General features: G+C 35.2%; 1 protein-coding gene across 1 annotated transcript in view; it reads left to right on the top strand.

Moving 5' to 3' along the window:
- LOC130246151 (protein jagged-1b) overlaps positions 1-14,985 on the top strand; it is a 110,728-nt gene that overhangs the window by 69,153 nt on the left and 26,590 nt on the right. Inside the window, exons 3-4 of the mRNA XM_056479044.1 lie at positions 4,164-4,221; positions 11,645-11,899. Coding sequence (XP_056335019.1) covers positions 4,164-4,221; positions 11,645-11,899 — 313 coding nt within the window. The remainder of the gene's footprint in view (positions 1-4,163; positions 4,222-11,644; positions 11,900-14,985) is intronic.

Here is a 14,985-nt window from a genome sequence, read left to right as displayed (position 1 = left end):
CTTTAAAAGAAGAGTTGTGTCATGGAAGGCTGGAAGCAATTTTTTTTGGACCGTGTAACATAGTTCAGTTAATTTGTTATTAAAATTTGTTCATAACGACATCAATGAAATGTCTGATGTTGCTCACATTCAAAACCCACTCGCTCATACAAAGTAAGAAGAGACAGATTGCTAGCACGCTAAACTAATCTTTAAAATGGCAAGTGATCAGTATCTGATATGGAATGTTTCTGAATAGTACTTAACAGGTCCTTATTGTTCAATTCATTAATACAATGGTTATTTTACTAACCATGTGAAAAAACTACTATAGTATTTTATAATAAATCATAAATTTTAAATGTTGTGGTAATTTTATAATTGCTGTGGTAATACAACAGCTATAGTAATCTAAACAAATTACCCAATATTTAAAAGTTTTTTTTTAATCATATATTATAGGCTCTCCCTGCCTTCTCGTGGGTTTCCTCCGGGTGCTCCGGTTTCCCCCACAGTCCAAAGACATGTGGTACAGGTGAATTGGGCAGGCTAAATTGTCCATAGTGTATGAGTGTGAGTGAGTGTGTATGGATGTTTCCCAGAGATGGGTTGCAGCTGGAAGGGCATCCGCTGCGTAAAACATGTGCTGGATGAGTTGGCGGTTCATTCCGCTGTGGCGACCCCGGATTAATAAAGGGACTAAGCTGAAAAGAAAATGAATGAATAAATGAATATTATAGGCTACTACAATGCACCACAGTTTATTGATATAAATGTAAAGTAAACTACAGTGTTTTTTATTTTGTCAATTCACTATTTTTAATGTATAAAATGCACATAAAAAAGTATTCTGTAGCTTTATTAAAAAATATATAATATAATACAATTTCCAAAAACCCTAGTATTTACTACTAAAGTAGCATTTTAAGTTAACTGTTTTTAAAACAACTGGCTGTCAGATCCAATAACAAGGCAAAAATAATGTTTAATTAGTTACAGAAAATGCAGCAGTTGCACACTTCACATATTTGTTTTGTTAGCTTTAGCAATTAGCTCCTGCTGATAGCTGCTTTAACTAAATGATTCTTTGTTCAGTTAGAATAATTATTTAAAAAATAGCAGTGATTCTGACAAATAAAATATAAGTTTCAGATTTAATTTTTCATATAAAGATATTTTCATGATCATGAATGGTAATGCTAATGGATATGGGAATGCTAATTGTCACAATCACTGCTAATGACAAAAAACCTAACATTTTTTGTGGCAATTATAAGGCTTTTTGCTGAAACACGAATTATTAGGCTCTTGCTCTCATGCCCATCCTCAGTCAATCAGTCATTCAATCACTGAATCATCTACTCCCAACTCTTAACGGCACTTTTATCAAGCTCTCTCACCAGTGGTTCCATCTCCTCGCTCAGCTCCAGCACTCCTCTCCTCTGTGGTGGACACTTATGAGACAGACGTGACTGCACATCCACGCTGCCTTTTAGAGTTTCCTTACCCAGAATGCCACAGCTGTGTCATTTGCATGGCAGGGTTTGGACCTCTCACTGCAGATTGAGAATGCGGCTTTGAATTATTCATTTATAAGGGCGAGAGGGAGGAAGAAGAAAATTGTTCTCCTCTTTTCTCTCCATCTGTCTTTTTCTGCTATTTGATCATGAATTTGTCAACTTCCTCTTTAAATCATCTTGTGATGGTCTGGCTGCTTGTTCAGTAGGGTTTGAAGTACTCTATTTGTTTAAGTACTCATGGCTGTCACTCGTCTGGGAATGATGAGTACTGTCTTTCGTCAGACTTGGTCTCAGCGCTACTGCAAATCAGTGGTGACATTCTCTGTTTTCTGGGTTTTCTTGTTGTTTTCGGTGGCACCATCTATTTCCCCACTGGATATATTGGAGAAAAGGAGCCCAGACCATGAGATCCAACAGCAATTTTCAGCCTAGTACACATGAAGAGCACATTGTAAACAACCATGATCAGTCTCACATCTGTATTATATTAGCGGTGTTTACTACAGCATTTATTTTGCTCATACATTTGATGTACATGTAAAAACGGCAACAACTACACTTTAAAAATTTTTGTTAACGCAGAAATAGTATACAGTACTCAAGATATATGTGTCCCCGGACAACAACACCAGCTTTTTATACATCAACAACAATTTTTACATCAATAAAGCCATCCATTGAGGTATAATTTATTAGAATAGAATAGGGCAGAATTATAAAGGATAGGAATAATATATTATAGGATACTGCTCAAAAAATTGAGCTTTGATCCGGTCCATAAATATTGGGACCTCAACACAATTCTAACATTTTTGGCTCTATACACCAACACAATTGATTTGAAATGAAACGAAGATTGTCGTAGACTGCAGATTGTCAGCTTTAATTTGAGGGTATTCATATCCAAATCAGGTGAACGGTGTAGGAATTACAACAGTTTGCATGCGCCTCCCACTTGTCAAGGGACCAAAAGTAATGGGACAGAATAATAATCATAAATCAAACTTTTTAATAATTGGTTGCAAATACTTTGCAGTTAATTACAGTCTGAATTCTGGAATGCTTAGACATCACCAGACGCTGGGTTTCATTCCTGGTGGTGCACTGCCAGGCCTCTACAGCAACTGTCTTCAGTTCCTGCTTGTTGTTGGTGCATTTTCCATTCAGTTCTGTCTTCAGCAAGTGAAATGCACGATTATGTTACATGCTATATTTATGGACTTGGCTTTATATATATTTACACAATTTATAAAATGTTTTCATTGAACATGATCTTTACTAAATGTTTTTATGATTTTTGGCATAAAAAGTACATTTTGACTCATACATTGTATTTTTGGCAATAGCCAAAAATATACCTATACAAAACCAGCTTTTGTGCTATAAATTTATGCTTAAGTATGAAGTGAATATAATGTTTTAGGACACTTACTGTAAAGGTATGTTAATTTACTGATGAAGTACATAACTCTGTTGTGTTAAAATATGGATACATTGTACTGACAGATGTACTTACAGGCATTTAAGGTAAACTACACACACATTTAGAACTATTTTAATTTAGTAAATTTAATATACATTCAGGTGACGCGGTGGCACGGTATGTTGTGCTGTCGCCTCACAGCAAGAAGGTTGCTGGTTCAAGCCTCGGTTGGGTCAGTTGACGTTTCTGTGTGGAGTTTGCATGTTCTCCCCACGTTCGCATGGGTTTCCTCTGGGTGCTCCGGTTTCCCCCACAGTCCAAAGACATGCGGTACAGGTGAATTGGGTAAGATAAATTGTCCGTAGTGTATGTGTGTAAATGAGAGTGTATGGGTGTTTCTCAGTGATGGGTTGCAGCTGGAAGGGCTGCATAAAACATGTGCTGGATAAGTTGGCGGTTAGTTCCTCTGTGGCAACCCCAGATTAATAAAGGGACTAAGCCGAATAGAAAATGAATGAATGCATGAATGAATGAATGAATAATATACATTCAATTTAAACGTAATATTAAAGAACAACGCCAAATATTACTGTATAATCAAGTAGTTACCACATGGTTTAGCATAAGCAGATGGTCACCAAAAGGTAATTAAAACAATTATTTAAAGTTACTCATTATAAATGCACAACAAAGTTTAGAAATATAGTCAGCTGAAGACTTTTGTTGCATTAATATGTCACTATGCACAAGGTTTTTTAAAATTATTATTATATTACATTTGAAATAACTACAAGTGCTTTTTAAAAACAATACTTCTGTAAACATGAATGATAAATATATAACTTATTTTGAAGACTATTACTTGACAATAAAACCTAAGAGGAAAATTCTATAAAATTCCATACAATACACTGCATATAAACAAAAGAATATACCAGACGCTGAGGTGGTGTGATGTTTTGATTTTGACAGCTGCATTTATATGCACCTTAGCAACCACAGAGTGATGCCTTAGCAACCACCACGCAGAGCACAGCAAGTTTCTATTAAAAATGCAAATAAAATGATTTTAATCAATAATTAAAAACTGACACTCTGCGCTGAATTATCTATCATTTATACAGCTTTTCTCCTGGATCAGCCTGTGTTTTCTCATAATAAACCCATCACAATATGTTAACACATGTGTCAATATAAAACACACTCACACGCATTTTCTTTTCTGTTTTCTTTTTGTCTAGAAATCATTTTCTCTGGTCATCGAGGCTCTGGACCATGACAATGAAACATCAGAGGCAGGTATGATGATATATGTGTGTATATGTGTGCGTGCGTGAGTGTGTGACTTCAAAAAATAAAATCCACGGATCATATGTGTCCTCACAGAACTGATTCATAGCAATATAATAACAGAGAAAGCAAGAATGAAAAGAAGGACATGGCCAACAACAGACAGTCAATCTGTATTTACCCATCATGCTTGTCTACTGGGGATTACAAGAGAACTGAGTAATGCACAGGGTCAGTCTCCGTGACTCTTTCATTTCCTGTGTTGCTTTCTGATTGTTTCTTCTTATAATTGAAGAAAAGCTCCATGACTGAAAATATGTTGCTGCATTTTGCACACAGATACTCAAACACACTGATTAGGTCCTCATGCGCCGTAATGGCGGCATCTTTAATGAATAAATTACACACACGTGCATGCTTCAAACAACGGCGAGATACATTTTAATCATTCGGATATTGGCTCTTCATATTCATAAATAACCCAACTTAATTTGCTGCACAAACATGCAGGCACGTCTCTCATCTGCCTTTCTCCTTTGGTTTTTCTTGTACACAGATCTGTCTCTTTTCTTTCTTTCTTTTCTAAAATTGTCTCCTCATTCTTAGTCTCACATTCTCACTGTCCTCCATCTTCTGTCATGTCTTTTCATTTACTCCCCCGATCCCTTCTCTCGTTCATTGGATTTACAGCTTGTCAGTGGTGAGGTGAGGCTTAGGTGGGCTCATCCGGGAGCCTAAATGATGTGAGTTTGGAATTGAACAACCGGTTTCCCTGTCAGCTCCGGATTATTAGACAGCCATGTATTGCGAGTGCCATATAGCTTGAACAGTCTTTAACAAAGTCCGTCCTGATCCATTATGTCCTTGAAAAAAGGCTTTTTGAGATGCAACAATGAGAGAGAGAGAGAGAGAGAGAGAGAGAGAGAGAGAGAGAGAGAGAGAGAGAGAGAGAGAGAGAGAGAGAGAGAGAGAGAGAAAGAGACAAACAGACCAAGAGAAAGAGAGGGAGAGAGAGAGAGAGAGAGAGAGAGAGAGAGAGAGAGAGAGAGAGAGAGAGAGAGAGAAAGAGACAAACAGACCAAGAGAAAGAGAGGGAGAGAGAGAGTTGTTCAGTTTTCCATTTGTTTCTTTGTCTTAGATGAGTAAAATAATACTTTTAAATTTAATTTGGCAAGAACATATATTAATAATAATTTGCACTGTGATTGTAATTTATTTATGTAATTGATTGATAAATAATTGTAATTGTTTATTAGTAGTTGATTTAATCTGATTTAATTTTTAATTTACAATTAATTCATGTTTCTGAAATAAGATTAAATGTTGTAGTTAAATTAAGTTACATCTAAACTACAGCTTAACATTATTAGAATTTTTAAACGTTTATGTTCCTGATAGGTCAGTGATAAGAAAAGCTTTTTGCTTACCAATTTTCCTTTATATTTATCTTATTGTAAAACTCTAACTTATATAAAAAATGTAAATTAAAAAACATCAAGATGGTTACAGATTTCGTTCATGTAAAAATATAATTATTTTATTTTTGGAAATCATAGTTTAAGAAGAAACTAAACCCGCCAGCAGGTGGCAGTTAATATCAAGTCATTGATTCGTTCTTTCACGTGATTCGTTCAAATGGCTTTATGAATGGCCAACTGAATCTTTGATTCCAACTCAATCTCATTCATAACTTTTTGACTTAGTGGCTAAGTCTTATTCATTTGTGTGATGAATTTGTAACCCAAAATGAGAGGTATGGTTGGGGGCAGTCCTTTTGAAAATTGTACAATTTCATATGATTGACATCGTATAGTTGTGTACAAGTTGGCCACTGTTTAGATAATCGAGAAATTACACTTCTGTGTTTTGGTAATATTTATATTTATAAGTTTATATAAATAATAATTAACATAGAGAGGGCGGCATGGTGGCGAAGTGGGTAGAGATGTCACCTCACAGCAAGAAAGTTGCTGTTTCGAGCCTCGGCTGGGTCAGTTGGCATTTCTGTGTGGAGTTTGCTTGTTCTCCCCGTGTTGGCATGGGTTTCCTCTGAGTGCAGCGGTTACCCCCAAAAGTCCAAAGACATGTGCTATAGGTAAATTGGGTAAGCTAAATTGTCCGTAGTGTATGTGTGTGAATGAGTGTGTATCCCAGTGATGGGTTGCAGCTGGAAGGCATTCCGCTGTGTAAAGCATATGCTGGAAAAGTTGGCAGTTCATTCCGATGTGGCGACCTCTGATTATAAAAGGGACTAAGCCGAAAAGAAAACGAATGAATAATTGAATAATTAATATAGAATAATTTTAGTTGGACAAACACAATAATAATTTTAATTGCACTCATTGCTTGTTATATCATATTATATAAATAGAAAACAAAAGCTCATACAATAGAATATCTTAAATTTTATAGTCAAATATTTGTTATTAGTTATTTTACTGTATCATGTTTATCGCCAGTTAACTGTAGGAAATTTGCATTATTTTAGTATTTTATTTTGGTATTTTTAATAAACTTTTTTTCATAACTAATCAATAAATGACAGTACTAATTGTTAATAAAGAGGGTATACTTCAAATCAAACAAATTCATATTACTGTTGAAAGGGCAGTATAATTGATGAACAAACATATGCATATAATACATATTCATACTACATGGTGTATTTACTAGAATGAAACATAAAATATGTGACCCTGGACCACAAAACCAGTCACAAGTGTCTTTTTTTAATGTAAATTCGAGTTCAGTTAAAATAAACCAAAAAAATATAGGTCATTGTTGTGTTGAAACACTCAAGTAATCCAGCAACAATTTAATTTCAGGCAAAATAAATTGAGGGAATGGAGTGGCCAACTCAAGCCCCTGATCTCAACCCAATTAAAAAACATTTGCAGTGACATTAAAATGCAGTTTTGCTTGCAGCAAAGTCCAAAATTCACAAGAAGTATGAGGCATTGTTTGTTCATTATGGGCTAAAATACCTGTTTCTGATTCGATGCACCAGTTATTAAACAATGTCCATGCAGCTAAATATTAGTCCATGCAGCTAAATATTAATACCAGTTATTAAACAATGTCCATGCAGCTAAATATTAGTTAATTTGATCTGAATGTAAATTTAATGTAAAAAAATGTCTATGGTTTATAAGTATTTCAGTTTTTGCGCTTTTATTTGCCCCCTATAAAGAATGCATAAAATCTCTAAATACTTTGATTTAGAATGTGTAATGTGTAATTTCCACTGTATTTGGCATTTGAAATAACATATTTATATTTGCAGTTTTTAATATTTTTTTTAAATACACACAACTCCAAATTTTTAAAAAAGTGTGTAAATATAAGGTTTTGTAATTTAACTTGAGCTTTCATCTTGGATCCTTTTAAGATGTTTTAACCTTGCAAAAGAACACTACTTTGTAGTTGGTTTCAAAGTTCTGGAAAAATATGTCATTATCACCTTATTGATTTTGTGATAAAGATGAATCGTGCATGTGCATAATCTGTTCAGTCTGTAGGCATGCACAAGTAAGTGAAATTGCCAATAATCATAAAACTGTTTGGCGTTTTCACTTCTGTTTGAATGAAGACCATTTGCGTGGATTTTTAGTTTCTGGATGCATTTTATTTTCTCTCAAATGTAGTACTTTATTGTTATGTAAATGTACCCAAAATTTATTCATAAAATCCTAAATGCACTAAAGCTGGTCTCACCTTTTAACTATTCTAACATCACAGATCACAGTATCGATAACCAGTGTTTAATTCCTCTCTCAGATGAGATGGATGCTGTGTGATAGTTATCTCACATCCTCGATTTAGAGATCAGACATTCATGTAAATTCATGCGCCTGAACATGTCAGTGATAAAGGTTTTCTGCATGAGTGCAGCTCTGCTCTAGTCATTTACATCTCTAATGGACTGGAGTGGAATTATGTTTAAATGGACCAAAGCACTAAATTACTGACTTACGACGTTTAATTACTGCATAAACTACAGTCCATTAACAGGAGTAAAAAAACAGTGTCCAGATCTCTCTGTGTGTGCGTGTGCGTGTGGTTGTGTGAAAAATCTGGCTTAAGGGTTTGTGTTTGGGGGTCACCGTATTGGGTTGATGTGTTTATTTTTATTAAGTGCGGGGTGCTGCTAGGATAACTTATCTGTGTTTAAACACCCTCGCTCTTCCCTGTTTTCATTGCTTTGTTTTTAAGGCCTGATGATCTCATCTGTTAGGCTAGCTTTCTTTCTCTTTCTTTCTGTAGTTCTTTGTAGGTGCTAATGCCCTTTATTATTACAATCTTGTTCCCCAGATTTTTTTAGAGGGTATCTAGTGTACAAAAAACCCATTACCAAGTATCATCCAGTTTATCTCTGTCAACAGCATTTGTTGATTAACATCATTGAAATTGATCAAAGATTATAAAAATAAAATCACTCTCTCACATTACTATTAATTGAGAGACGTGCAACCTCTAACCTCTATCATTTAGTGACAATTATGTGCCTGTGTTGATTTTGACAGGAGCAATCACTTGATCCCATCACGTGCTGTGTCTTTCCACACTGTAAAAAGCAGTTAGTTGACTGTACTTTAATAAAGTGAGTAAACCTCTTGCTTTTAAATCAATTAATTGATTTTACAAAAAAAATAATTATTAAAACAATTGCATTAAAGGCGACGCAGTGGCGCAGTAGGTAGTGCTGTCACCTCACAGCAAGAAGGCCGCTGGTTCGAGCCTCGGCTGGGTCAGTTGCCGTTTCTGTGTGGAGTTTGCATGTTCTCCCTGCGTTTTAATGGGTTTCCTCTGGGTGAATTGGGTATGCTAAAATTGTCCGTAGTGTATGTGTGTGAATGAGTGTGCATGGATGTTTCCAAGTGATGGGTTGCAGCTGGAAGGGTATCCGCTGTGTAAAACATGTGCTGGATAAGTTGGCGGTTCATTCTGCTGTGGCGACCCCAGATTAAAAAAGAGACTAAGCCGAAAAGAAAATGAATGAATGAATGAATGAATTGTATTAAAATTGATAGGTTGGCAAAACCCTCACATTTAAAATAATTTAATGGATTATTACAGGGTAGTGTCATTCTCCATTCTTTGTTTCGGAATTTGTCTCTGTTCTTCCAGTGTTTTTAACTGCGTCCTCTGGTTACTATGGAAAACAGCCATTTGTGAGACTGGCGTGCTAATCTTGGCATGTGCATTAGTTTGAGCAAACTGGAAACATGTTAGCGCTTAAAAAACAGCAATTATGGGATGGATCACTTCAGATTATTTTGTTGATGTAAACATATGTAATTTAATTGTGAGTTCAGCAAACAGTTTTCAAGATTTCAGGATCCCCCCATTCACTGAGATACAGTATAGAGCTTTGGTCTTGCATGAACTGCTTGGAGGTGTTGCAGATCTGACTGACTTTCCAAAGAGAAATGATCTGTGTGGTACTGTGCCGCCTTTGAGTGCTCTGAGACGGGGGAGAGACCGACGGCATCACTTGTTGTGAATAGTAATGTTAGGAACTGTACAGCACGGATGCATAAAAGTTATTTAAAAAGCTCCGGAGGGGGGGGGGGGGGGGTTCTAAAAAGTTGCTAAGTTGGCAACACTGGCTGGCAGTTTTTTTGATCGGAGAGCTCACACCTCACGGATGGAACTTTCCATTATTCATGGGGGCCCCCTGTTTTGAAAAGAAGTAATAACATTAAAATGACTTTTTTATTTTAGTAGCCTAGGCCTATTCAATTTTCTTAATCGGAAATCGAAAAAGGAATAACTGGCTGTTTAAATTAATTTTGCATCAACAAAGCATTTTGATATCGGTAAAGGTGTCTGCAATTTTTGTGAAGCATTAAATTAGCAGCATATTAGCTGTCAAAACATGTGCATGACTGCACAGTCGAACAGCCAAATATTGTGCATGTCTTTTATCATACACAAATTGTACTAAAGCTGGTACCTTAAAATTGTATTCGTTTGTATAAAAGTCCATATAAATAAATGTTCTTATTGAACCCCTTGGGGAGAGCCAGATTGCATAAATTTATATATTTATATATTTTTTTAACTATTTACTATTTTCCCAAATGTATGTAACTACTAAAAGAAAATTCAGCATTGGGTGCATTCTTTTTAGTATTACCTTTGTTTAAAATGACCTGATTTAATTCTGATTATATGAAATAAGCCTGCCCCCGAGCAGGTTTGAGCAACCGGAACTGTAGCTATGACAACAACTCTTGCTTGAGTTTTGAAGAACCAAATGAATCCAGTTAATTGAGTAATCCACGTACGAAGAAAAGACCCCTGGTATTAAGAACTTTTCATTATTATCATTATTATTATTATTATTATTATTATTATTATTATTATTATTATTATTATTATTATTATTATTATTATTATTATTATTATTATTATTATTATTATTGATTCGATCAGAAGTGGGCAATATTTAGGTTTTGCTTGTGATGACTTCCAGGGGTAGTCCTACATATATTCAGCCAGATAGCTTTCAATATGCAGACACGTTTCAAGTGGTCGAATGTGTGTCAATATCCTCTAAAGAGCTCTGCTCTCTTAAACATTGTGAGACATGATTTGCATTAGTCAAAATTTAAACTTTGCTGTCTGAAACCGTAAGTTTGGTTTGAAAACAAACAAAAAAAATTATTCGTTAAAATAAATTGCAATTAATTAATATAGTGCTGTTAAACAATTTACTGTGGCTGTTACAACTGGCTCAAAATTGTGACATAAAAGAGACAATATGGACTGGGTTAATAGAAAAAGAAAAGTCATTTATTAACAAAAAACATAACTAACAAAATATATTTAAATTACATTTTTTATGGATCCCACATAAAGAGCCTCAGGTGGGAACCAACCAGGCTACCGGGAAATCACAAACTAAACAACACAAAACATAGGCCCAGCATGAGACCTAATATCGACTAATCACATACAAAATAAAAGCTTGCTTTTACATGATAATTTTGTGTGTACTGTGTATATTTATGTACATATAAAAATACATATCCATGTATTTATATACATTTCTAAAATGTTTATATATATATATATATATATATATATATATATATATATATATATATATATATATATATATATATATATATATATATATATATATTTGTAAACATTTTGAAGTATATACGTGTATGCTTTATACATGCATAATAGTCCCCATAGACTGTACAGTGCCACTGATGCGATTGAAGACCAGCGACGAGATGATCCCAAGGTTTCTATAATCCTGGACCAGGTCGTATCCTGAGCAGCTGCTGTGGTAGTCATGGATTAGTAGAGAGCATGAGACTGATTCCTGTGACGAATCTGTGTGCAAAAGAAAAAGAAAAATGCAGTTTATTTAGTTTTGTTTTAATCTGCTCTCTCTGTTTGCTGCCTCCCTCAGGCCGGGAGGAATTGATAGAGCGAGTGCTGCTGTCATCAATGCTGAACCCAGGTGAGCAGTGGCAGTCTTTCCGGCATCACGGTCGAACTTTCACTCTGGAATACAGGCTTCGTTTCCGCTGTGATGCCAATTACTATGGCCCGCTCTGCAACAAACTCTGCCGAGCACGAGATGACTTCTTTGGCCATTTCGACTGTGATGCTTCTGGTATCAAGGTGTGTAAGGAGGGCTGGACTGGAGCAGAGTGCAGACAGGGTGAGTCGGTACAGCACAGCATCTTTATGTATTGTGATCTTCAGGATATTCACACAAATACATAACAGCTGACCATTTGTTACATACAATTCACACAAATTCATATTTATAGGGGAGATCAAAATTAGAGAACATTCTACAATTTACTGAATTCCAAAACTGTGCTTAGTCCTATTTGAATTGTAACTGGAGTAAAATAACTAAGCATTACATGAACATGTTCTGAAGCACAGGTTAAATGAGATATTTGAAAAAACTGTTTGGATGACACTTTCAGATTCCTCACAGTTATTTGGATTTAATGGTTGGACTCCCTAGTTTTTCATGATTTTTTTTTGTGATTTTTAGCAACAAAAATAACTGATTTTGTAGCGGTAATTCCCAGAAATTTGGAAACAATTTTGCGATTAAAAATGTATATAAATGTACAAAATGATATGTATTTACCATATTAGGTAGCCTTACAAAGCAATGACACAAATCATAAAAATAAAGCTTCTTGGTCGCTTGTCAAGACAAGATCTGAAACGGAGGGATTAAGCCAAACGAAGGTTGTATAACTCTTATTTTTATCCACGATCTTACTTTCTTTTAGTTTTCACTCCCCATCTGATTTTATGTCACACATAGGACATGTGTTAGGGATTCCCCTACCATAATACAACTAAAACATGGGTTGCTGTAAAACTCTTCATTGGCAGGAAAGCGTTTTCTGTCGTTAACTGCAGGAAATGAGTTCAAATGAATTAATTTATCATTTTGAAGCACATCATAATACCAGCCATACATGTAAGGCACAAATAATGTCAATTCGGTCACGTCCAGCGGCCTTCACCCTTGAACCAATCTCATCTCCACCTATCTGTTCCATTGCTCCGTTTGCTCCAACTTTCTTTTGCAGTCTGAAGAGCTATTCCCATCTTTGCCATGACTTCACATGTAAATCACTCACGCTTCATCTGCGTCTGCTCACTGCACAAGCTGAAAACTCCCCCCGCCAACCTTTCTATGTAATGTAATGATTGTGAGGGAGAAGGTTAGACATCATTTTTCGAGAGACACTCAAATACATCACATACGCTGCATATGCAATGTCTATAATTCATGTAAAAAATTATTTGCAAACTGAAATAAATATAATTTGATTATATGGTTTGGAATTGGATGTTTTATGAGATTGTTGACATTTTTTGCAATAATTTTGCATTTAATTAAGAATTTTGTAGGATCGCAAAAATTTGTTGCTTTGTTGATTTTGAGTTGGATTCAGCGATCGCGGAATCTTGAAAATTAGGGGGTCTGTTTAATTATCTGACAAACCCTGCAATGTACAATGGCTGGAGTGCCACGTTGACAGCCAACAATAATCGATAATAACCTTTTTTAAAACTTCTGTTTGTCAATGACTTTATGACAGCGCACCGTTTATGAATTTTCATGTAGACCAACTAAAAAAAAAATGCATGTGTGAGATTTTTTTTATGGAGGAAAAACTCATAAAAAATACCAGTGTATATGTGCACATGGCCTAAAGTGACTGAAAACCTCTTGACAAAAGGTTGTCCACAGAGACCACAGAGATGAGCCTTTCAGCTACTGTATATAGGGAGAGAGAGAAGCTGGTCGAGAACTATAGTCACTAGTTTGTGAGAGGGCTGTGATCCAGTTTTCTCTGGTCATCTTTTTGTGTTATAGTCATTGCTGTTCTGTTTTGATCAGAATAAAGGGTTTTTGTTCAGTTCTCAAAAGTATTCAGTACCAATCTGTTGAGCACGTTCACATGCTCAACAAATGACTTGCTACATCTCAATTGGCCCAGCTATAGTACATGCTAAAAGTGTGTTCTATTTTGTGAATAAAATATATATACTTTTAAGTGTGTAACAGAAGAGTATGCAATCTTGGGGACATACTATTTCCTCAAAAATGTAGTCACATTATCCACATTTCTTCCATATTTAATTTCCTACCATTAGAAATGCAACAGCACAATAATCTGGCTTTTGCGAGTCTTTCAAGCAGACAAATCTCCTCAGGTGTCTGCATAATTATTCATTCATAATTCAATGACCAAACACCTCTTTATTAAAGTTCACATTGTTGTTGCAGATGAAATATGTAATGCAGAAACATTTCCCAGTAGGTTAGATGTAAATTAACAATAATTCCAACACCTTTAACAAAGCCTCTCCAATTAACTGTTGATCACACGTACATGCCATGTTTATAGTTTGTTAGCAATTTTTACCTATGTTTGTTGTATTAATCAAATTCGCCTTCATTATTCTGTAAAACATCATTGTACAGGTTATATCCATAACTAAAATCCTTCAAATTCACAATCACAGCACTGTCAGCAAGAGCGTCTGGCTGCACTTCCGTTGGTGCTATGACGATCCAATGCTTTTTATCAAAATCACCCATAATTTGTGTAGTGAGGCTTTGTGTTCATGTTTAAGTGCTAGTCTAATATTATTAACATGCTGTTTATAGAAGATGTTTAATAGCCTTGGTTCTCACGTTAATCTTAATTGGTGCGCATCCTATTTTACAAACTGGACAATGCCCCATAATAGCAATAATCAACCTCTGTGCTTTGTTTTGTTTGAGAACGAATGTGTAAACCAAAGTTTATTTTACTGAATTCTCTGGAACCCTCTAAAACAGGTTGATTTTTATATACCGATAAGTTGTCGCCGAACCACATCATCGCTCATTGCCATAAAGTTGATCTGATTTCAACTCTTTTTGATGCTTATACCATCCAAAATGCACCAAGCCCGCTAAATGACTTTCGGCTACTTTGAAGCTCTTGCTGGTGGTGTTGTGTAATGATGAAAATTATTTCTGAAAACGGAAAAGTTTATTGTTTGTTCTCTAATTTTGATCTCCACTGCATTACAGAGTCTATGATGCAAATATAAATTATTTGATCAGACTAGATTTTTATTGCATTAAATTGCTTCTAAAACTAGCTAAACACACAGGACAACAGCAGACAACTGTGTGATAAAAGGATAGAACATACCATTTGCTGAGGTAGAATTAATAATGTTTTTTTATCATATGCAATGTCAACAAATCAC

Source organism: Danio aesculapii, chromosome 18, assembly GCF_903798145.1.
Source record: "Danio aesculapii chromosome 18, fDanAes4.1, whole genome shotgun sequence".
Taxonomy (NCBI): domain Eukaryota; kingdom Metazoa; phylum Chordata; class Actinopteri; order Cypriniformes; family Danionidae; genus Danio; species Danio aesculapii.
Note: the sequence above shows the minus strand (reverse complement) of the source record. Positions and strands in the feature narration are given on the sequence as shown.